General features: G+C 41.8%; 1 protein-coding gene across 1 annotated transcript in view; it reads right to left on the bottom strand.

Moving 5' to 3' along the window:
* Window positions 1–19,024, bottom strand: part of LOC126471327 (uncharacterized) — a 140,129-nt gene extending 121,105 nt beyond the window's left edge. The window contains exon 1 of the mRNA XM_050099452.1: window positions 18,926–19,024. Coding sequence (XP_049955409.1) covers window positions 18,926–18,935 — 10 coding nt within the window. The 5' untranslated portion in view covers window positions 18,936–19,024. The remainder of the gene's footprint in view (window positions 1–18,925) is intronic.
* Between the last annotated feature and the right edge of the window lie 3,872 nt (window positions 19,025–22,896).

Raw genomic sequence — 22,896 nt, 5'->3', positions numbered from 1 at the left:
TCTTGACTTCCGCAAGGCGTTCGATACAGTTCCCCACAGTCGTTTAATGAACAAAGTAAGAGCATATGGGCTATCAGACCAATTGTGTGATTGGATTGAAGAGTTCCTAGATAACAGAACGCAGCATGCCATTCTCAACGGAGAGAAGTCTTCCGAAGTAAGAGTGATTTCAGGTGTGCCACAGGGGAGTGTCATAGGACCGTCACTATTCATAATATACATAAATGACCTTGTGGATGACATCGGAAGTTCACTGAGGCTTTTTGCAGATGATGCTGTGGTATATCGAGAGGTTGTAACAATGGAAAATTGTACTGAAATGCAGGAGGATCTGCAGCGAATTGACGCATGGTGCAGGGAATGGCAATTGAATCTCAATGTAGACAAGTGTAATGTGCTGTGAATACGTAGAAAGAAAGATCCCTTATCATTTAGCAGTTAATTCCATAAATTATCTGGGATTACGCATTAGGAGTGATTTAAAATGGAATGATCATATAAAGTTGATCGTCGGTAAAGCAGATGCCAGACTGAGATTCATTGGAAGAATCCTCAGGAAGTGCAATCCGAAAATAAAGGAAGTAGGTTACAGTACGCTTGTTCGCCCACTGCTTGAATACTGCTCAGCAGTGTGGGATCCGTACCAGATAGGGTTGATAGAAGAGATAGAGAAGATCCAACGGAGAGCAGCGCGCTTCCTTACAGGATCATTTAGTAATCGCGAAAGCGTTACGGAGATGATAGATAAACTCCAGTGGAAGACTCTGCAGGAGAGACGCTCAGTAGCTCGGTACGGGCTTTTGTTGAAGTTTCGAGAATATACGTTCATCGAGGAATCAAGCAGTATATTGCTCCCTCCTACGTATATCTCGCGAAGAGACCATGAGGTTAAAATCAAAGAGATTAGAGCCCATACAGAGACATACCGACAGTTCTTCTTTCCATGAACAATACGAGACTGGAATAGAAGGGAGAACCGATAGAGGTACTCGAGGTACCCTCCGCCACACTTGCGGAGTATGGATGTAGATGTAGATGTAGAAGCCTGGGATGGGACCTGTGTGGTGCAAGCTTGTATCTGCAGCTTACCAGGTCTACGCTATACATGTGTACATCCATCACTCAGATACAGACACAACATACTTTCTTTCATTACTGAAGAATGCCATTCTACTCTCCAGTCTATTTTTTCACGACACCAGAGAATCCATGCTTGACAGTGGCATAGTGTCAGTGGTAGATGGGGTAGAGGCACACATGATCTTAATTGTGCTATAAATCGGATGATTCCCAATGCTCATTGGTGACACAGCAAATGCAACATGTGTCCAGATTTCGTCACTGGATAATGTTCAGTCACCCACCATTGCTCCCACAATGTGACGATCTTGATGTGTGTCTGTACTACAAGGTGTGATTGGGAAGTTTTAAGAATGGATCTGCTACTGCTTACTGGTTTGGCAGGTAGGTACACGGAGGGTGGGGAGTAAGTTATTGCCTTGTCCTTGAACGCCTTCAGACAGGAAACTGTGTTTCCTTTATTCAGTTCATTGTGGCAGCTGGATGAGTGCAGGTCTGTTAGGGCTTGTTGCCGGATTCTGTCTGTGTGAAAATGGATGTAAAAATGGAGCAACAAGTTTGTGTGAAATTTTGTTTTATAAAACTGGGAAATAAGCTTCTGAGACTTACGAACTATTAAAAACAGTTTTTGGAGATAATTCTATGAGCCAGTCAAAGGTTTTTATCTGGTTCAACAGATTTCAATTGGCCACGAATCACTTGAAGATGAACCACAGTCCAGGCGTCCTTTCACCTCAAAATCGAATGAAAATGTTGTGAAACTTCACGCCTTAGCGCACTCTGATCGTAGACTTACAATTAGGGAGATGGCTGATGAACTTAATTTAAGTTTCTATGCAGTTCAGACAATTTTAACTGAAGATCTGAACATGCATTGAGTGTCCACAAAATGCATTCCAAAAGTGTTATCAAGTGACCAGACATAATACCGACTTGAAGTGTGCCACAAACTGATTAATCGGACTAAAAATGACCCATATTTGTTAAATAGTGTGATTACAGGTGACGAATCGTGGGTATAAGGATATGATCCTGAAACCAAAGTGCAGTCTTCGCAGTGGAAGACTCCAGGTCAGCAAAGTCGGTCGAAGGCGAAGACAATGTCAGTGATTTTTTTTTCTATTCAACCGGTGTTGTGCATCATGAATTTACCCCTGCAGGACAGACAATTAACCAGGAATACTACAAATGTGTCCTTGAGTGTTTACGCGAAAAGGTGCGGAAGAAAAGGCCTGCATTGTGGAAAGACAGGTGTTGGATGCTACACAATGACAATGCTCTGGCTCATCATGCCTTCTCCATCGTTGAATTTTTGACCAAATTCAAAATTCTTGTGTTCCCACAACCACCACATTCCCCTGATTTGGCCCCTGAGAACTTCTACCTGTTTCCTAAACTGAAATTTTCACTGAAAGAGAAGCGATTTGACTCGATTGAAGACATCCAGGCAAATATGGAGAGCGTCCTTAACACACTTCAGAAAAAAATTCCGGGAATGTTTCCAAAAGCGGAAACACCGTTGGAGTCGGCGTGTCCAGTCAGAAGGGAACAATTTTGAAGGAGATGCATCATAGTAGCATGTAAGTACCACCATTGTACAATTACAAGCCCATTCTTAAACCTTTCCAGTCACACATCGTATGTGGACATCCAGAACAATGTCTACAGGTGTAGGGATGTTCCACAGATTAGTGTGGAAAGCAACAAGGCAGCACCGATACATTGTGGTCAACCGGTGCAGCAATCCATCGATACATTCATCCAGCTTCCTAGTGGGTCTACGATGCGATCCTATTCAAATGGCCGAACCTGGTCAACAAGAGTACATATTCGTTGGAGGAGCATGGTTGTAGCCTAGAATTAATGTTGCAAATACTGTTCAACTCTAAACTCAGCGCATTACTGCCCTCTAAGTGAAACACTGTCAAACTACAGGATGCACAGACATGCGTCCTGAGCGCCATGTGTTCGTCAATGACTGTGACAGATGAATCATGAATCACTGACACTACACCCCCCCCCCCCTCCAAAGTATTTACATGTTATACCCTGGTGCCATTGAACACAGTCATTGAGGGTGTTGCATATTTTTCCTGGCAGTGTATATTGGTGATCCGACGCCGTCTGTCTAACCATGGCTGGTTAATGAGGTAGCCCTGGTAACAAATGGCAATCAATCATACCGACAAGGATCAGGAGCGTCTGTTGCCAAATTTCCACTCAGTTTCACTTCTATTGAGCAAATAGACATTAACACAACACTGAGCTGTCTGCTGACACAGGATAGCGTGCTGCTAGGTCTCCTTGCGCACCCTCTTACTGCTGGCAAGTTTTTTGTTATGCATCCGTCCACTTAAGTTTCCTTTGGACAACGTTTCTCAAGGTATTACTATTTTTACGGATGTTAGTGTTGATAATCGCCGATTACGCAGTTGAAGCAACGACGATTACTAAAGTAGGAAGGAAAAACAAAATTGACAGAAAGATTTGTGAATTCAATACACTAGGTAAAGAGGCATCCCAGTCGTGTTGTATATGTATCACCTCACAAAGAATAGCAACCTCAAACATGTTGCAGATGATCCAGTTATCTATAATAAAGTACTATCTCATAAAAGCAGCGCAAAGATCCAGTGGGATCCTGGTAAAATTTCAAAGTGATACAAAGATTGGCAACTTCCTTTAGATTTTCATAAATGTATAACTGTGCACTTTAAAAAAACGCAGAAATGTTGTGTATTATCACTACAGTGTCAGAAAGTCAAAAATGAAATTTGCTCAAGTGTGTAGGATTTATACCAAATAGGACTAACATAGGACACTGAACGTGCACAACAAAGATTTAGGGGTAGCATCTTTGACTAGTAATCAAAACCTCCCACGTATCGGGATAGATTCAAACTACTACTCAGATTTTTAATAAAAAATGTCAGTAATGGCGTCCGAAGACTTCCAACAGCTTTATCAAAGATGGTGGAGCAGCGGACCGACTTTTAGGGCAACTTCTTACTCTTGTGGTGGGATACTGCCCACAACAGAAAGACGAATCAGCAGTGATCCACGCTATGAGGATGCAGAAGGCAATTGAAAACACTGCATTAAACGCAGTTAATGTATATCCACAGAACATGTGGACTGTAATTGAAAAAGTATCAAAATGATCTCTGTGTCTGCAAAAGTTTCTGGATTCGTCCACCATTTGATTTCCAGGAGGGGACTACCGAGGGGGAGGTGATCATGAGAAAAAGACTGAATAAGCTCATGAAAGGATAGCATTCTACTATTTGGAGTGTGGAATGTCAGAATTCTGATCGTGGAAGGGAAGCTATAAAAACTGAACAGGGAACTTAAAACCTCAATCTTGATATATGGGGCTCTGTGAAGTGAAGTGGAAATAAGGATTTCTGGTCAGACGAATATAGGGTAGTATCAAGCAGGCATAAAATGATACGTCAGGAGTAGGATTCGTGATAAATAGGAAGTCAGGGCAGAGAATGAGTTACCGTGAACAGTCCAGTAATAGGGTTGTTCTTCATTGGAACAGCAGCCAACGTCGCCGTTCGGATATGAGTGCTGACGTCACAAGCAAAAAAAGAAGAGGTGTTGAAAGTATCTGAAGATATTGAATGATAATGCAGTATGTACCACTGGATGAAAGTCTAATATTCATGGGTGACTGGAAAGCCTTAACGTCCTTCTGTATGCCTTAGATAAATCAAATTGTGCGAGAGAAGTAGTGGAAATTTGTAAATAAAACAGGAGGATAGGAAAGAGAAACCATCGACTAAAAAAGAGAGAATGGATGAAAACAAACATCGAGGAATCCAGTTCTTCCTGAGAATCAGGAAGGGGTGAATAAATTTTATGGGAAGGTAGGCACTAAGTGCTGTCCAAAAACCAGACAAGTAAATGGTGAAACAGGGAAATCGTAAGTGAAAGGAAACAGACCTATGACAGATGGTGCTGACGTGTTGACAAACTCCTCAACTCTAGAATATTACCAAGAGATCCCATAGGTGTGCAAGGATTACGTCACTCGGATACAAGCATGGCCAACCTATTCTGAAAGAAATGAGAACTGCTTTGAAGAAATTGAGGAACAATAGGTCACCAGGAACAGATAACATTTCAACAGAACAGTTCAAGCAAAGTGAAAATCCTAAAACTGGTCATTTCAGCATGGGATGAGGAGAAAATGCCTCCTCATGGGAGAAAAGGACTTATGTGTCCTAAAAACAGGAGATTTGCTAAAATTGGAATAAAAAATATTCTGCAACGTACTGTTTGACCGTCTCCTTTCTAGTTTTCAGAGAGATTGGCTCAGTGTGTATTCTTCCCCAGCTAATTAACACCAAATCAGATCTTCATTAAAAGGGTAGTAACAGAAAAGACAACTAAATGTGGGATAGGTATGCATCACTTTTTCATAAACTTGTTAAGGCTTGTGAGAATGACAATGAATGAGGTGCACAGTAGTATGAGAGTTAGAGGAATGGCGTCTGATCCACTAGATGTACAAGATGGTATGAGGCAAGGAGATGCGAAACTGTGTCTCCTTTTTAATGTTGCTTTGAAGAAGATAAGAGGGACGCAAACCTGTTGATCAGGGGAACAATTTATTATAAATCTGTACAGATATCGTATTCGCTTATGGCGATGGCATACGTATAGCCAACAGGAACTGGGAAGATAATGGAGGAGACGTTAATCACACTTGAGCAGGCCAGTAGGAATACGGGAATGAATATAAACCAACAGAAAACAAAATATATGGTTGGTGGGAAAGCACGCAAGGAGAACATGTCGCCTTCAGTAACAATAGGTAATTATAATTTTAGGAGAGTTGAGCAGTTTTAATATCTGGGATAGACAGTCACCAATCAAATGATACCTCTCATGAACATCAACAGAGATTAATAGCAGTCAGTAGAACCTATTTTGCGTTAAAAAACTGTTTTCTCAACGCTGATAACTGATATCGCATACGGTGAAATTATAAACAAGGGCTTCAACATTAAAAGCAAAATGGGAATTCCACTATCAAACGCAGAGGAGAGAGCAGATATATGGAAAGAATGGATTGAAAGCTTCTGTGATACGAAGGAACTGTCTGATGACGTGATAGAGAAAAAATAGGAAACAATATCAAAGACAAAGGGGATCGAGTATTAGACTCACAGTTTAACAGAGCTGTATAGGACTTGGAATCAAATAAGGCAGAAGCGATGGATTTCTAAAATCTTGAAGGGAAGCGGCAACGAAAAGACTATTCGAGCTGGCTTGTTGAATATATGAGAAAGGAGAAATACTACTAGATTTTCGTAAAAATGTCGTCCACACAATCCGCAAGATAGCAAGGGCAGATGTATGCGAGAACTGTCGTACTGTCAGCCTAACAGCTCATTGCATCCAAGTTGCTAACAAGAATAATATACAGAAGAATGGAATGCAAAATAGAGTCTATAAGGCAGCAATCGCATGGGCTTTAGGGAAGGTAAATGCACCATAGAGGCAGTTCTGACGTTGCGCTTAAAAACGGAAGGAAAGCTTTAAAATACCAAGACACGTTCATAGGATTTGTCGATCTACAAAATGCGTTAGACGTTATGCAATGGTACAGGATGTTCAGAATTCTGAGAAAAACAGAAGTAAACTGTAGGGGAAGACGTGTTATGTATAATATGCACAAGTACTAAGTGGCAACATTAAGAATGCGAGACCAAGACTGAAATGCTGGGATTAATAAGGATACAAAACAGCGATGCAAACTTTCACCTCTACTATTCAATGTATACATCGAAGGAGCAATGATGGAAACAAAAGAAAGTTTAAGGAGTGGCATTAAGATTCAGGCTGGAAGGTAATCAATGATAAGATTTGTTGATGACATTACGATCCTCATTGAAAGGAATTACAGGACGTGTTGAATGGAACAGTCAAATGAATACTGAATATGGACTAAGAGTAAACCGAAGAAACACGAAAATTGTGAGAAGTTACAGAAATAACATTAACGATAAAATTAACGTAAAAATTGAGGTGGACATTGTTAAGGAATTCTGCTTGCTTCGAGGAAAAATAAAACTTGACAGGCGAAGGAAGGAGGACATAAGAAGTACTGCCACAGGCAAATAGGACATTCCTGGTCAAAAGAAGTCTACTAATATCAAACATAGGTCTTGTCTAGAGAAAAAAGACTGTACGTTTGGAGCAGAGCATCGCATGGTAGTGAATCATGTATCTGGGAAAACAGGAAAAGAAGAGAATCGAAGCGTCTGAGATGTGGTACAACAGAAGGACACTGAAAATTAGGTGGACTGGTAAGGAATGAAAAGATTCTCCATAGAATCGATCAAGAAAGGAACATATGGAAAACTTGAATAAAAGAGGGGACTGTATGATAGAACATGTGTTAAGACAGTAGGGAATAACTCCCATGGCACTAGAAGGGAATGTAGAGGGTGAAAACTGCAGTGTAAATCTGAGACTGGAATATATCCAACAAGTAATTGAGTACGTACGGTGCAAGTGCTATTCCGAGGTGAGGGGACTGGTGCAAAAGGAAAGGAATTCTTGGTGTGCCGCAATAAATCAGTTAGAAGAATGATTAATCAAAAAGAAAGGGCGCGACGAATGCTCACAGGTTTGTTTGACTCCCGGAAGAGTGTCACGGATATGCTGAAACCATTAACAGCCAGACGCTTGGAGATAAACTCGAACCAACCCGCGAAACAGTACTTTCAAAGTTTGAAGAACTACTATTAAGCGAGCAGTCTAGGAGCTCTCTAAAGCCCGTGCGAATACGTGAGTGGAACTGTATGAATTCTCAATATGTGCTACCGTGGGAAGTACTGTCTGCCTTACACTTTCACAGTGATTTGCGAAGTGCAGGTACAGAGGCTGGACAAAAATATGAGGACACTGGGAGAGATGGATGGCTGAACATAACTGTAGATGGTAGCCAAGCGGGCAGGTTGCGCTGTTGTACAGGGCTATTACAAATGATTGAAGCGATTTCATACATTCACTGTAGCTCCATTCTTTGACATATGGTCACGACACACTACAGATACGTAGAAAAACTCATAAAGTTTTGTTCGGCTGAAGCTGCACTTCAGGTTTCTGCCGCCAGAGCGCTCGAGAGCGCAGTGAGACAAAATGGCGACAGGAGCCGAGAAAGCGTACGCCATGCTTGAAATGCACTCACATCAGTCAGTCATAACAGTGCAACGACACTTCAGGACGAAGTTCAACAAAGATCCACCAACTGCTAACTCCATTCGGCGATGGTATGCGCTGTTTAAAGCTTCTGGATGCCTCTGTAAGGGGAAATCAACGGGTCGGCCTGCAGTGAGCGAAGAAACGGTTGAATGCGTGCGGACAAGTTTCACGCGTAGCCCGCGGAAGTCGACGAATAAAGCAAGCAGGGAGCTAAACGTACCACAGCCGATGGTTTGGAAAATCTTACGGAAAAGGCTAAAGCAGAAACCTTACCGTTTGCAATTGCTACAAGCCTTGACACCCAATGACAAAGTCAAACGCTTTGAATTTTCGGCGCGGTTGCAACAGCTCATGGAAGAGGATGCGCTCAGTGCGAAACTTGTTTTTAGTGATGAAGCAACATTTTTTCTTAATGGTGAAGTGAACAGACACAATGTGCGAATCTGGGCGGTAGAGAATCCTCACGCATTCCTGCAGCAAATTCGTAATTCACCAAAAGTTAACGTGTTTTGTGCAATCTCACGGTTTAGGTTTACAGCCCCTTTTTCTTCTGCGACAAAAACGTTACAGGGCTCGTGTATCTGGACATGCTGGAAAATTGGTTCATGACACAACTGGTGACCGGCAGCGCCGACTTCATCTTTCAACAGGATGGTGCTCCACCGCACTTCCATCATGATGTTCGGCATTTCTTAAACAGGAGATTGGAAAACCGATGGATCGGTCGTGGTGGAGATCATGATCAGCAATTCATGTCACAGCCTCCACACGCTCCCGACTTAACCCCATGCGATTTCTTTCTGTGGGGTTATGTGAAAGATTCAGTGTTTAAACCTCCTCTACCAAGAAACGTGCTAGAACTGCGAGCTCGCATCAACGGTGCTTTCGAACTCATTGATGGGGACATGCTGCGCCGAGTGTGGGAGGAACTTGATTATCGGCTTGATGTCTGCCGAATCACTAAAGGGGCACATATGGAACATTTGTGAATGCCTAAAAAAAACTTTTTGAGTTTTTGTATATGTGTGCAAAGCATTGTGAAAATATCTCAAATAATAAAGTTATTGTAGAGCTGTGAAATCGCTTCAATCATTTGTAATAACCCTGTATTTAACTACGAACGGCAGCCATGCAGTGTCGTCAATACGTTTCAAGTGTCGGTCGTGGTCAGAACAGTGTTCTATGTAGTTGTGAGGCATTATGTCGCAGCTAACCGAATTCGAACGGGGGCAAATTGTTGATGCTCGTATGGTAGGTGCTTCAGTAACCAAGGTAACTGAAGTGTTCAGCGTTTCAAGAGGTAATTACCGTATCGAGTATTTATATTGCATACGGGGAAAATCGAAAAAAAAACATCATCCGCTTAGTCATAACGCGGGTGAAAGTGTGTGTCGAGTGATCTTGGCGGACGAACATTGAAGAGAATTGTGACGAAAAATAAGAGGACGAAAGCTGCAAAAGTCAGTGCAGAGATGAATACCCTTGTCGTGACCCCTGTCGGCAGCACAACAACACGAAGGGAGCTCCATAAGCAGGGAACTGCACGGAGAACTGGAAATCCAAAACTCATCAATGATCCAAATGCCTGTAAAAGGAAAACATGCTGCCGAAGCCATTAAACCTGGATTTGGGGCAATGGAGGAAAATCGTTTGGTCGGACGAGTCTCGTTCCGTATTTTTTTCTATCTTCTGGCCGAGTTTACGTCCAGAGAGCGCAACATGGCGGAAGTCCGGTGATGATTTGGGCAGGCATATTATGGTATTTCATGGACCCTATGATTACCCTGCAAGGTGCGTTACTGCCAAGGATTATGGACCATTTTGGATGACCAGACCCATCTCATGGTACATCGAATTTTCCACATTGGTGATGCTGTATACCAGGAAGACAGGGCCGGCTGTTCATAGAGCTGCCATCGTCCAGGTCTGGTTTTGTGAGCACAAGGCTGAATTGACGCGTCTCTCTGGCTACCACAGTCAACAGTTTTCATTATTATTTGAGCCTTTATGGTCTATTTTGGAGAGAGGGTTACGTACTCGCCACCCACCTCCATCATTGTTACTTGAACTTGTCACTATTTTCATTGAAGAATGGTAAAAGAATCTCTTAAAAAATATACAGAACTGGTATTTATGTGTTTCGAGACGACTGGAAGTTGTTTCGAACGCCAACGCGTTTCCTGTGCCGTATTAGGCATGGTAATGTGTGGTGTTTTCGGTTTTTCCATATTTTTGTGCACTCCCCGTACAGGCAGATACATAAAAAAGTTATAGATTAGAATGTGTTCTTTTTGTGGACTGGATACCAGCTACATTAACGGCTGTGGTGTGGGACTTTTTTAAGGTATTGTTTATTCATTGTGATAAATTTTTAGTTGTTTTTAGCGGCTATACTGGATGCTTTAGAGCTATTACGACTGCAGTGCCACTTTCGCAAAGTTATTTGACTTGAGAAGTACACCGACAGTAACGTGACGAGTATGCCCATTTGATGGATTATACACACATCAAAAAAAGTTTTGGATCACCTCGGTTCCGAGAGTTCCGGAACACGTGCAGAAAATTGGAATACAGATCAACATTAACATCATTTCCGCCTTTTGTATTGCTCATGAAAACCACACATTGCATGTTGTAGCACCATACAGCGAGATCTTCAGAGGTGGTGGTCCCGATTGTTGTACACACCGGTACCTCTAATACTCACTAGCACATCCTCTCGCATTGATGCATGCCTGTATTCGTCGTGGCATACTATCTACACGTTCATCAAGGCACTTTTGGTACAGATTGTCCCACTCCTCAACGGTGATTCAGCGTAGATCCCTCAGAATGGTTGGTGGGTTACGCCGTCCATAAACATCCCTTTTCAATCTATCCCAGGCATGTTCGATAGGGTTCATGTCTGGAGAACACGCTGTACACTCTAGTCGAGCGATGTCATTATCCTGTAGGAAGTCATTCACAAGATGTGCACGAGGGAGGCGCGAATTGTCGTCCATGAACACGAATGCCCCGTGAATATGCTGCCGATATGGTTGCACTATCGGTCGGGGGATGGCATTCACGTATCGTACATTCATTACGGCGCCTTCCATGACCACCAACGGCGTACGTCAGCCCCACATAATGCCACCCCAAAACAGCAGGGAATCCCCACCCTGCTGCACGCTCTGGACAGTGTGTCTAAAGCGTTCAGCCTGACCGGTTTGCTTCCAAACACGTCTGTGACGATTGTCTGGTTGAAGGCATATGAGATAATCATCGACGTGATGCCAATCGACAAGAACCATCTGTACCGCGCTGCATGGTGTCGTTGTTGCAAAGATGGACCTCGCCATGGACGTCGGGAGTGAAGTTGCGCACCATGCAGCCTACTGCGCACAATTTGAGTCGTAACACGACGTCCTGTGGCTGCACGAAAAGCATTATTCAACATGGTGGCGTTACTGTCAGGGCTCCGCCGAGCCATAATCTATAGGCAGCGGTCATCCACTGCAGTACTAGCCCTTGGGCGGCCTGAGCGAGGCACGTCATCGACAGTTCCTATCTCTCTGTATCTCCTCCATATCCGAACAGTATCGCTTTAGTGCACTCCGAGACGCCTGGACACTTCCGTTGTTGAGAGCCCTTCCTGGCACAAAGTAACAATGCGGTCGCGATAAAACCGCGATATTGACCGTCTAGGCGAGGTTGAACTACAGAAAACACGAGCCGTGTACGTCCATCCTGGTGGAATGACGAACTGATCGGCTGTCGGACCCTCTCCGTCTAATAGGCGCTGCTCATGCATGGTTGTTTACATCTGTGGGCACGTTTAGTGGCATCTCTGAACAGTCAAAGGGACTGTGTCTGTGATACAATATCCACAGTCAACGTTTATCTTCAAGAGTTTTGGGATCCGGGGTGATGCAAAACTTTTTTTGATGTATGTAAAATTCAAACATTTGTGACTGGCAATACAGCAGAAACTGCGCCTGTATTGCATGCAAAGGAAAGGGATACAGTAACTTCCCAATCATACGGTATCAGCGCAGATTAGCCGGTTTGCCGATTATCCGTGCACAGTTCGGCGATGTTTTTAAAAAAATAAAACAAACTGAACCTGAAATCCTCTGTTATATTTAGAACGAAAAATTTCGTTTAGAATACACTATTATGATTATAACTCATCCTATCACGCATACCAGCTGTCTTATTATGTGTTATTAGAATATACAAAATTCGTTTGGCTATATCGATGCTTTGACTCTACGGAAAATTCGAACTGTTGTCAGGAAAACAGTGAATGAAAAAAGAAACAGAAAAAATCCCGATTATTTTCCACAAGTGAAATAAAAGGAGGTGGTACAAAATACAGCGTGTTTTATTCGCACTTTTCTCACATGACATCCTCACATGACATCCTGAAAGCCACGTGTCAATGCAGTCAGGTAGATGCAGTATTTCTCGATTTCCGAAAAGCATTTGGCTCAGTACCACCCCTACGCTTAATATCAAAAGTACAGCCATATGGGGTTTGTTGTTGTTGTAGTGGTCTTCAGTCCTGAGACTGGTTTGATGCAGGTCTCCATGCTACTCTATCCTGTGCAAGCGTCTCCATCTCCCAGTACCCACTGCAACCTACATCCTTCTGCATCTGTTTAGTGTATTCATCTCTTGGTCTCCCTCTACGATTTTTTCCCTCCACGCTGCCCTCCAATACTAAATTGGTGATCCCTTGATGCCTCAGAACATGTCCTACCAACCGATCCCTTCTTCTAGTTAAGTTGTGCCACAAACTTCTCTTCTCCCCAATCCTATTCAATACCTCCTCATTAGTTATATGATCTACCGATCTAATCTTCAGCATTCTTCTGTAGCACCACATTTCGAAAGCTTCTATTCTCTTCTTGTACAAACTAGTAATCGTCCATGTTTCACTTCCATACATGGCTACGCTCCATACAAATACTTTCAGAAACGTCTTCCTGACACTTAAATCAATACTCGATGTTAACAAGTTTATCTTCTTCAGAAACGCTTTCCTTGCCACTGCCAGTCTACATTTGATATCCTCTCTGCTTCGACCATTATCAGTTATTTTGCTCCCCAAATAGCAAAACTCCTTTACATTTCCTAATCTAATTCCCTCGGCATCACCCGACTTAATTCGACTACATTCCATTATCCTCGTTTTGCTTTTGTTGATGTTCATCTTATACCCTCCTTTCATGACACTGTCCATTCCGTTCAATTGCTCTTCCAAGTCCTTTGCTGTCTCTGACAGAATTACAATGTCATCGGCGAACCTCAAAGTTTTTATTTCTTCCCCATGGATTTTAATACCTACTCCGAATTTTTCTTTTGTTTCCTTCACTGCTTGCTCAATATACAGATTGAATAACATCGGGGATAGGCTACAACCCTGTCTCACTCCCTTCCCAACCACTGCTTCCCTTTCGTGCCCCTCGACTCTTATAACTGCCATCTGGTTTCTGTACAAATTGTAAATAGCCTTTCGCTCCCTGTATTTTACCCCTGCCACCTTCAGAATTTGAAAGAGAGTATTCTGGTCAACATTGTCAAAAGCTTTCTCTAAGTCTCCAAATGCTAGAAACGTAGGCTTACCTTTCCTTAATCTAGCTTCTAAGATAAGTCGTAGGGTCAGTATTGCCTCACGTGTTCCAACATTTCTACGGAATCCAAACTGATCTTCCCTGAGGTCAGCTTCTACCAGTTTTTCCATTCGTTTGTAGAGAATACGCGTTAGTATTTTGCAGCTGTGACTTATTAAACTGATAGTTCGGTAATTTTCACATCTGTCAGCACCTGCTATTTTGGGATCGGAATTATTATATTCTTCTTGAAGTCTGAGGGTATTTCGCCTGTCTCACACATCTTGCTCAGCAGATGGTAGAGTTTTGTCAGGTCTGGCTCTCCCAAGGCCGTCAGTAGTTCTAATGGAATGTTGTCTACTCCTGGGGCCTTGTTTCGACTCAGGTCTTTCAGTGCTCTGTCAAACTCTTCACGCAGTATCGTATTTCCCATTTCATCTTCATCTACATCCTCTTCCATTTCCATAATATTGTCCTCAAGTACAGGGCTATTACAAATGATTGAAGCGATTTCATAAATTCACTATAGCTCCATTCATTGACATATGGTCACGACACACTACAAATACGTAGAAAAACTCATAAAGTTTTGTTTGGCTGAAGCCGCACTTCAGGTTTCTGCCGCCAGAGCGCTCGAGAGCGCAGTGAGACAAAATGGCGACAGGAGCCGAGAAAGCGTATGTCGTGCTTGAAATGCACTCACATCAGTCATAACAGTGAAACGACATTTCAGGACGAAGTTCAACAAAGATCCACCAACTGCTAACTCCATTCGGCGATGGTATGCGCAATTTAAAGCTTCTGGATGCCTCTGTAAGGGGAAATCAACGGTTCGGCCTGCAGTGAGCGAAGAAACGGTTGAACGCGTGCGGGCAAGTTTCACGCGTAGCCCGCGGAAGTCGACGAATAAAGCAAGCAGGGAGCCAAACGTACCACAGCCGACGGTTTGGAAAATCTTACGGAAAAGCCTAAACTGAAGCCTTACCGTTTACAATTGCTACAAGCCCTGACACCCGATGACAAAGACAAACGCTTTGAATTTTCGGCGCTGTTACAACAGCTCATGGAAGAGGATGCGTTCAGTGCGAAAGTTGATTTCAGTGATGAAGCAACATTTTTTCTTAATGGTGAAGTGAACGAACACAATGTGCGAATCTGGGCGGTAGAGAATCCTCATGCATTCGTGCAGCAAATTCGCAATTCACCAAAAGTTAACGTGTTTTGTGCAATCTTATGGTTTAAAGTTTACGGCCCCTTTTTCTTCTGCGAAAAATACGTTACAGGACACGTGTATCTGGACATGCTGGAAAATTGGCTCATGCTACAACTGGAGACCGGCAGCGCCGACTTCATCTTTCAACAGGATGGTGCTCCACCGCTCTTCCATCATGATGTTCGGCATTTCTTAAACAGGAGATTGGAAAACCGATGGATCGGTCGTGGTGGAGATCAAGATCAGCTATTCATGTCATGGCCTCCATGCTCTCCCGACTTAACCCCATGCGATTTCTTTCTGTGGGGTTATGTGGAAGATTCAGTGTTTAAACCTCCTCTACCAAGAAATGTGCCAGAACTGCAAGCTAGCATCAACGATGCTTTCGAACTCACTGATGGGATTATGCTGCGCCGAGTGTGGGAGGAACTTGATTATCGGCTTGATGTCTGCCGAATCACTAAAGGGGCACATATTGAACATTTGTGAATGCCTAAAAAAACTTTTTGAGTTTTTGTATATGTGTGCAAAGCATTGTGAAAATATCTCAAATAATAAAGTTATTGTAGAGCTGTAAAATCGCTTCAATCATTTGTAATAACCCTGTACATTGCCCTTGTATGGGCCCTCTATACACTCCCTCCACCTTTCTGCTTTCCCTTCTTTGCTTAGAACTGGGTTTCCATCTGAGCTCTTGATATTCATACAAGTGGTTCTCTGTTCTCCAAAGGTCTCTTTAATTTTCTTGTAGGCAGTATCTATCTTACCCGTAGTGTGATAACCCTCTACATCCTTACATTTGTCCTCTAGCCATCCCTGCTTAGCCATTTTACACTTCCTGTCGATCTTGTTTTTGAGACGTTTGTATTCCTTTTTGCCTGCTTCATTTACTGCATTTTTATATTTTCTCCTTTCATCAATTAAATTCAGTATTACTTCTGTTACCCAAGGATTTCTACTAGCCCTCGTCTTTCGTATGGGGTATCAGGCGAAATTTGTGATTGGACTGTGGATTTCTTGGTAGGGAGGGCGCAGCGTGTTTTCTTGGATAGAGAGTCAGTTACAAATGTAGAAGTAACTTCGGCTGTACCCCAGGAAAGTGTGTTGTGTGCCTTCCCATTCATGTTAAACCTAGCAATAGCAATGAGTTTTCCATAACGCGTATTACTGTGTGGGAGGGAGGTTACTTTACAATAACCAAAAAAAGTATTTAAAGATTACAAGTTTACTTAACTGTTGTTGAATTTTATTCACGACATCCTTTTTAAAGATATTCCGATGTTTAAGAAGAGTCCTGAACCTGAAAGTATGAATACGACATTTTTTTGTGAGAAGTCGCATCCACTACTGAGACTTAAATTCTTGGGTTAAATTTTGCTGGAAAATTTAAAGCAACCGCGGAATCTGTAGAAGAAATTATTAAAAACAATAAATATTTTAAAAAGTTTTAAGAATTGTGTACCTGACTGGATCACAAAATTTTCAAAAGGTATCAGGCGAAATTTGTGATTGGACTGTGGATTTCTTGGTAGGGAGGGCGCAGCGTGTTTTCTTGGATAGAGAGTCAGTTACAAATGTAGAAGTAACTTCGGCTGTACCCCAGGAAAGTGTGTTGTGTGCCTTCCCATTCATGTTAAACCTAGCAATAGCAATAGCAAGCACCCACTCCCCTTCGTACTGCGACGGTTAATGACCTTGCGGACAACATTAAGAGTAACCTCAGGATTTTCGCAGATGATGCTGTTATCTACAGTGAAGTACAGTCTGAGCAAAGCTGCACAATTCCTTAGATAAGATTTCAAAGTGATGAAAATATTGGCAGCTTACGTTAAATGTTCAACAATGTGAAAGTGTGCACTTTACAAAACGAAAAAGCATAGTATCCTATGAATATGTGTGAGTGAGTCACAGATAGAATCGGTAAACTCGTACAAATACCTGGATCTTTGCTGGGACATGAAATGGAATGACTTCGGTTTATTGGTGGAATACTAGGGAAATGCAATCAGTCTAAAAAGGAGATTGATTACAAGTCACTTGTGCGGCCCATCCCAGACTAAATGTACGGGACCAGTTCCAATTGGTTAAGCAGAACGTATTCAGAGAAGAGCAGCACGAATGGCCAGATGTTTGACTTGTGGGAGAGTGTCACAGAGATACTGAAGGAACTGAACCGGCAGACTCTTGTAGGTATACGGAAACTATCCACAGAAAGTCTGCTAACATAGTTTCTAGAACTGGCTTTGAATGATTACTCTAGGAATATACTACATTACGCATCGCTCCCATAATTATTGTGAAGACAAGGTTAGATTAATTGAACCACGCACAGAGACTTTTAAACAATCATTCTTCTGCGCTCCATACAACAGTGGAACGGGAAAACGCCCAAATAGCCGATTCACAGCGATACCTCTGTCATGCACTTCACATTTATTCGCGGAGTATAGATGTAGATGTAAAAAACTGCTGTATGCAGCATGTTTCGTAAATAACGCAACTAGCAGAATGAATTTTCCCTCTGCAGCGGAGAATGTGATGATCTGAAACTTCTTGGTAAATTAAAACTGTGTGGCAGATTGATACCTGAACTTGGGACCTTTGCCTTCCGCGAGATAGTGCCCTGCCGACTATCCTTTACTTTTCTCTTTCTTACGTTGTTTTGAACTTCCCATCTTCTTTTATAGCCCATCCTCTCTCCACAAATGCGTTCTATGGCTAGATTGTCACGCTATATTATTTTTTTATATTTTTCTCCATCTAATGTTGTATTCTTTGAGTTGTCCGAAATTACAGCACAACCTTTGTACAAAACGTAATTTAGAGGGCCCAAAAATATCAAATCAACATTTTCTTAAGAGTAGCACGCAATACGCCTCTTCGAAATAGAAACAATAAACTACTTTTCAAAACACAAACGTGATACTTGTTCCAAAACAAACAGCACTCCTCTTCCACAGCAAATGAAAATCCTCCACTACAACAAACAAGATTCATCTTTTATAACAATAAAATGTCTCCTCTTTTGAAACATACATATCTCCTCTCCTGAAATACACAGAACTCCTCTTCTAAAACCAAACAAGACTCTTCTGAAATTAACATTGCTCCTCCTCCAAAACAACGCTTCTGTTGGCGTTAGAAACCAAACGGGCTTCTATACTTTGTTTAAAACACACGAACCGCTTGTTTGAGATGAGAGCATAACGCCCAAGACACAGAAGAACCGAAACAGACCCTGACAGTTTCATTTCCGATAATACCTCTTTCCTACTTTCCAAATTTCCCATGGAGAAGAAGTGCTTGCCAAGCTGTAAAGGCGGCTCGTGCGTCATGATTTTATAATTCCGTTGATAAAGTACATGTCCAGTCAAGCACACACTTTTCAATCTGCCACATAGTTTCAAAAGAGCGTGTAGCATTCTCTTGCAGCAAAATGCGTATTCTGGATGTTCCGTGCTCGCATTCATCCGGGTAATCGGCAGCTTGCTTTATTTTGCTCCACTCTATGACAGTTACTACTGTTATCACGCAGAAAAAATACTCTGGATGGCGTAAAGTACTATAGGTTTCCCTCAGCTTAAGAGAACGTAGGATGTCATTCATCCGCTGAGACACGTCGCAACAATCGGTCGTTTCGTATTAAACAAGTTGCTACAGATCGGAGTAATGAGTTTGTTCACTACGCAAGTGGAAGAGCGACGGGCGTGGCAGGAAAGCATCGCAACAGAACAACGCCCGTCCGAAGAAGAGTACTGCCAGCAGCAGAGCACCTGCTTTATTTACGAAGTGGGCGAAGCGGCGCGGTACTTACGCTGAGCCATTTCCTCGTCCGCCGCAGCTGTTTAACGAACCGCCTGTCGCCGCTCTCCTCGCAGAACTGCGGTCTTCACAATAGCCGGCAAGCCGAAAGCAAGACACACTGTCTAATCTGTTACAGCCTCTCTCCTTACGTAACACCTTGCCTTGAGTTCTTTCATTACGTCCTGTGCTTGCTGAGTCGCACGACGTTGATAGTGTGACAAACAAGCACTTTTATTTGTATTTCACTACACACATACAGCGCGCGGACACACACACACACACACACACACACACACACACACTTTTTCTCTTTTTGTATCTGTCCATCTTCCTTACTTCCTTTTTCTCTGGTTTGGTAGCTGCACAGGAGTCATATGAAGGTTCGGGAGTCAATTTCTGACAGGGCCTTGGCAGTTAAAGGGCCTTTAACTTCTGTCATTGGGTACTGACTCAGGGGTTTCACTTACGATGTCCGATTGTGTAGGCAAACTGATCATCTGCAGGCCTCTGGATCTTGCGTTCGTACATTTAATTTTCTGGGCGTATACTGTGAGACACAAACATTAAAGGTAATAAAAGAGAGTTCGTGAAGAGGAAACAGAAAATTAGAGGTTTCCCACAGACATTGTAATTCTGTCAGAGACGACAAAGGACTTGGAAGAACAGTTGAACTGAAAGGACAGTGACTTGATAACTCATGAACATCAAAAATAATTAATAAGCACCATAACTCTAACAAAAATGACTTAAGCTGCAACAAATCGAAAGGCATGCGTCAGTCTGGTAGGCCCATAGCATTTATTTATTACATATTACGTACATTACTGAACAACGTTAACGTCTCATATTGTGGCAACTCGAGATACCAATGGGTTTAATGTATTGTTACTGAGATTGGCTGTGCAACTGAACTAGTCATTCAGTAAAGGTCATATATATTCGAGTGTATAAAAGAATCTGTGACGAATCCTGCCACTATTATTTGATCTTATCTATTTCTCCTATTAATCCCATTAAGCAAGGGCTCCAGGCAGATGAGCAGGACGAGCAAGACTCAAGAAGCGCTCGAACGACTGATTTATGTATCACCTCTTTCGTGAGAATTACATTTCCTGAAGACGCTTCCAGTGATTCTTCGTCTTGAATATACTATTCCGAAAACTAGTTTCATGTGGACATTTCACTTTAGGTTATACCAGAATATACTCCTAGAAATTTGCCCGTGAATCTACTGATACCTACAAGCAGCCTATTCAATTACTTCCAGGGAGCACAACTTTTTTTGTGAAGAATTATATTTTTTTGTGTCAAATATGGTCTGCAGCTGACAAATTACCTATGAGATTATGACACGATATCAGCCTGATGTAAGGACTGATAAATGCTCTAAATATAGAGAAATGTGAAGATGAAAGTTAAAAATTTAGTTGCTTTTGACTTCACAAATAATTAATTGGTCATTTGAAGATATTACAAGGGCTGCGTCTTTACATTGTTTATTTTATAAAGTGCTATGTTTTGACATGGATGAAAACCCATCAAGGCTACTAACTACACTTGAAAAACTTGTAAGTTGATTATTAATTTTAATGAAATGAAAGTTGACAGTGACTTATGGTTTGACCAGGTAGAGGAGATTCTCACAGGACCACAACACAATGCTCAGTTTGTTGTGTTTCGAGAATTTCTGCGTAAATTGTAGAATCACTCAGCCTTCTACCGTCTCGAACACACGATATTTTAGAAGTGAGTGTGGGATGATAGGATCCTACCTACTGCACGTCACATGTTTGTGTGTTCAGGTTTGAAATTCAGTCGCGAGAAGAATGTAGACGCGGTGGTCGAACGGCACCGATAAGTACTTGTGGGGCGATCCATGGAAGTTTTAGTATAGTATAATAGTGTACAATCGGAGCTTAATGAAAAGTTAGGATCCTTTGAAAATGTGTGTAATGTTAAATTTAATGCTGTAAAGCAAGGACTGAGTACTTTGAAAGAGAGTGTCGATAAGCAGGATAATTTAATGCCAATAATTCAATCGCAAATTACAGGTGTTAATACACGAGGAGATAATGTGGAAATGAACTTCAAAAAGAGAACTTAGCGAATTCTGATATCATAAATATGAGTAGTTTGGAGGAACAGGTTGAAGAAATTATAGATCGAAAAGTTACCGAGAGAGTAACATGTGGAAACGTATCTCCTATTCTACCTTCTGAACTTAATGATACCAGGAAAGATATAGATGACCTGTGGAAAGAATTCAAGCTTATCCAGAATAAAGTAGACAAAAGGGTAACTTCACCTAATGTGGTATTAACTAGTGAAGTGATGACTGATCTGCAGTGGGGGGCTAATTCAGGGTTATCCAGACAATTCCCCAAATTTAAGCTCGATGTAGATGTACATCCGACACATTTCTTGGCAAGGTTTAACAAAGCTTTGCCGAAAAATTGGGAAGACTCTAAAAACATTTAATTTGCTGTGGGGTACCTTCTAGGGGAGGCCTGTGAGTGGGGAACCACGAATATTGAGAATTTTTCTTCTTGGGCAGACTTTCAAAGAAATTTAAAGAGAAATACTGGTCTACCAGTGCACAAGAAAAGTTAATATCAGATCCATGGGACCAGGGCGGAGTCATATATTTCCCCAGTGACGTTAACATTCTGAGTTAACAGGCGGAGTGACGACCGTCGGATCCCAAGTTGTTTTCCTTGTTTCTTCCAAAATAGTTTTCTTGCAGCGAATTCCTTTAAAATCTTAAACTATTCTGTCATCTATTTCTAACATCTTAAACTATCCTATAATCATAGTGCTTAGAAAAGTAGATACGATTATAAAATAAAGAAAACTTAGGAGAATCACAGAATAAGAAAGAAAGTGATATCAACATAAAATAAAATGAATAGAGTATTATATTTATGGATAATATAATATGAGGTGAATAATCAAACAACTGTGATGGCATAGTGTATAAATTTTCTATTTTGTATAGAGTATTTTATACTTTTCATGAGATGTGGTGTAAATGGGAGGGTTTGTATAGGTTTTGAAAGGGGTGGGTATTGTAAATATAAGCGTGGTTTACAAGCGCAAATAAATCATGGCTAACACAAAACACACATCACACATTTCAGACAAACCTCGCAAACAAGTGTGCCTGATTCTTCACCATTTACGTTTCCATAAGGTTGCTAAGATTTCCTTTGGGGACCTCAAGGGTGAAGGTGGGAATGCCCGTTCTATAGGAGACGATTTAACACCAAACCACCTCCGGCGTCTCACTCAAGTGCCTGAGGGGTAGGGATCCTGGGGAAAGAGAGTGAGAAGGGTTTCCTGTCTTTGGGGCTATCTTCTTTCTCTTCTTACATCTTAGCAAGCATATCTATTTTTTTCCTTTCTTACTTCTCATTTGAGGACCTATCTATTTCTTCCCTCTTTCCATATTCACAAACTTCTATCGCTGAAGTCCTTCCTTGTTTCCATGGTATCTAATAACTTACATTTGATCTTTAGATAAGAAACCCGAAGAATCAGACTACATGAACACACATCCGCATACACCCAAAAATACATTTAGACACAATCATTGAAATTACAGCCTAAAAAGCCTGTCAGGATGTGAGAATAGCCAGGTATTGTAGAGGAAACAATATGTGTACAGGGAAATATGCACACAAGTATATATAAAAACTATGACGATTCCACATCGTATTTGTATATAAGAACTATGACGGTTCTACATGAGGTGTATATAAAGAGAGTACTCATGAGAAAAGAGGGAAACAAAAGCATGTGAGTTGTGGGATAACTATAAAGCAGTAATGAGCAGGAGATAGACAAGGAAGAGACGTAAGCAAAGAAAGAAAAAAGAAAGCAGGAGTGGCATTAGTCACGCTGATCATAAGGAAATGTCAGTTTAATAAATACTTTGGCGAATTCTAGGACAGTGGGACCTGAATAGTAATATAGACATAGTAT

This window comes from Schistocerca serialis, chromosome 1, assembly GCF_023864345.2.
Source record: "Schistocerca serialis cubense isolate TAMUIC-IGC-003099 chromosome 1, iqSchSeri2.2, whole genome shotgun sequence".
NCBI classification, from domain to species: Eukaryota; Metazoa; Arthropoda; class Insecta; order Orthoptera; family Acrididae; genus Schistocerca; species Schistocerca serialis.
This window is presented reverse-complemented; position numbering and strand designations above follow the sequence as displayed.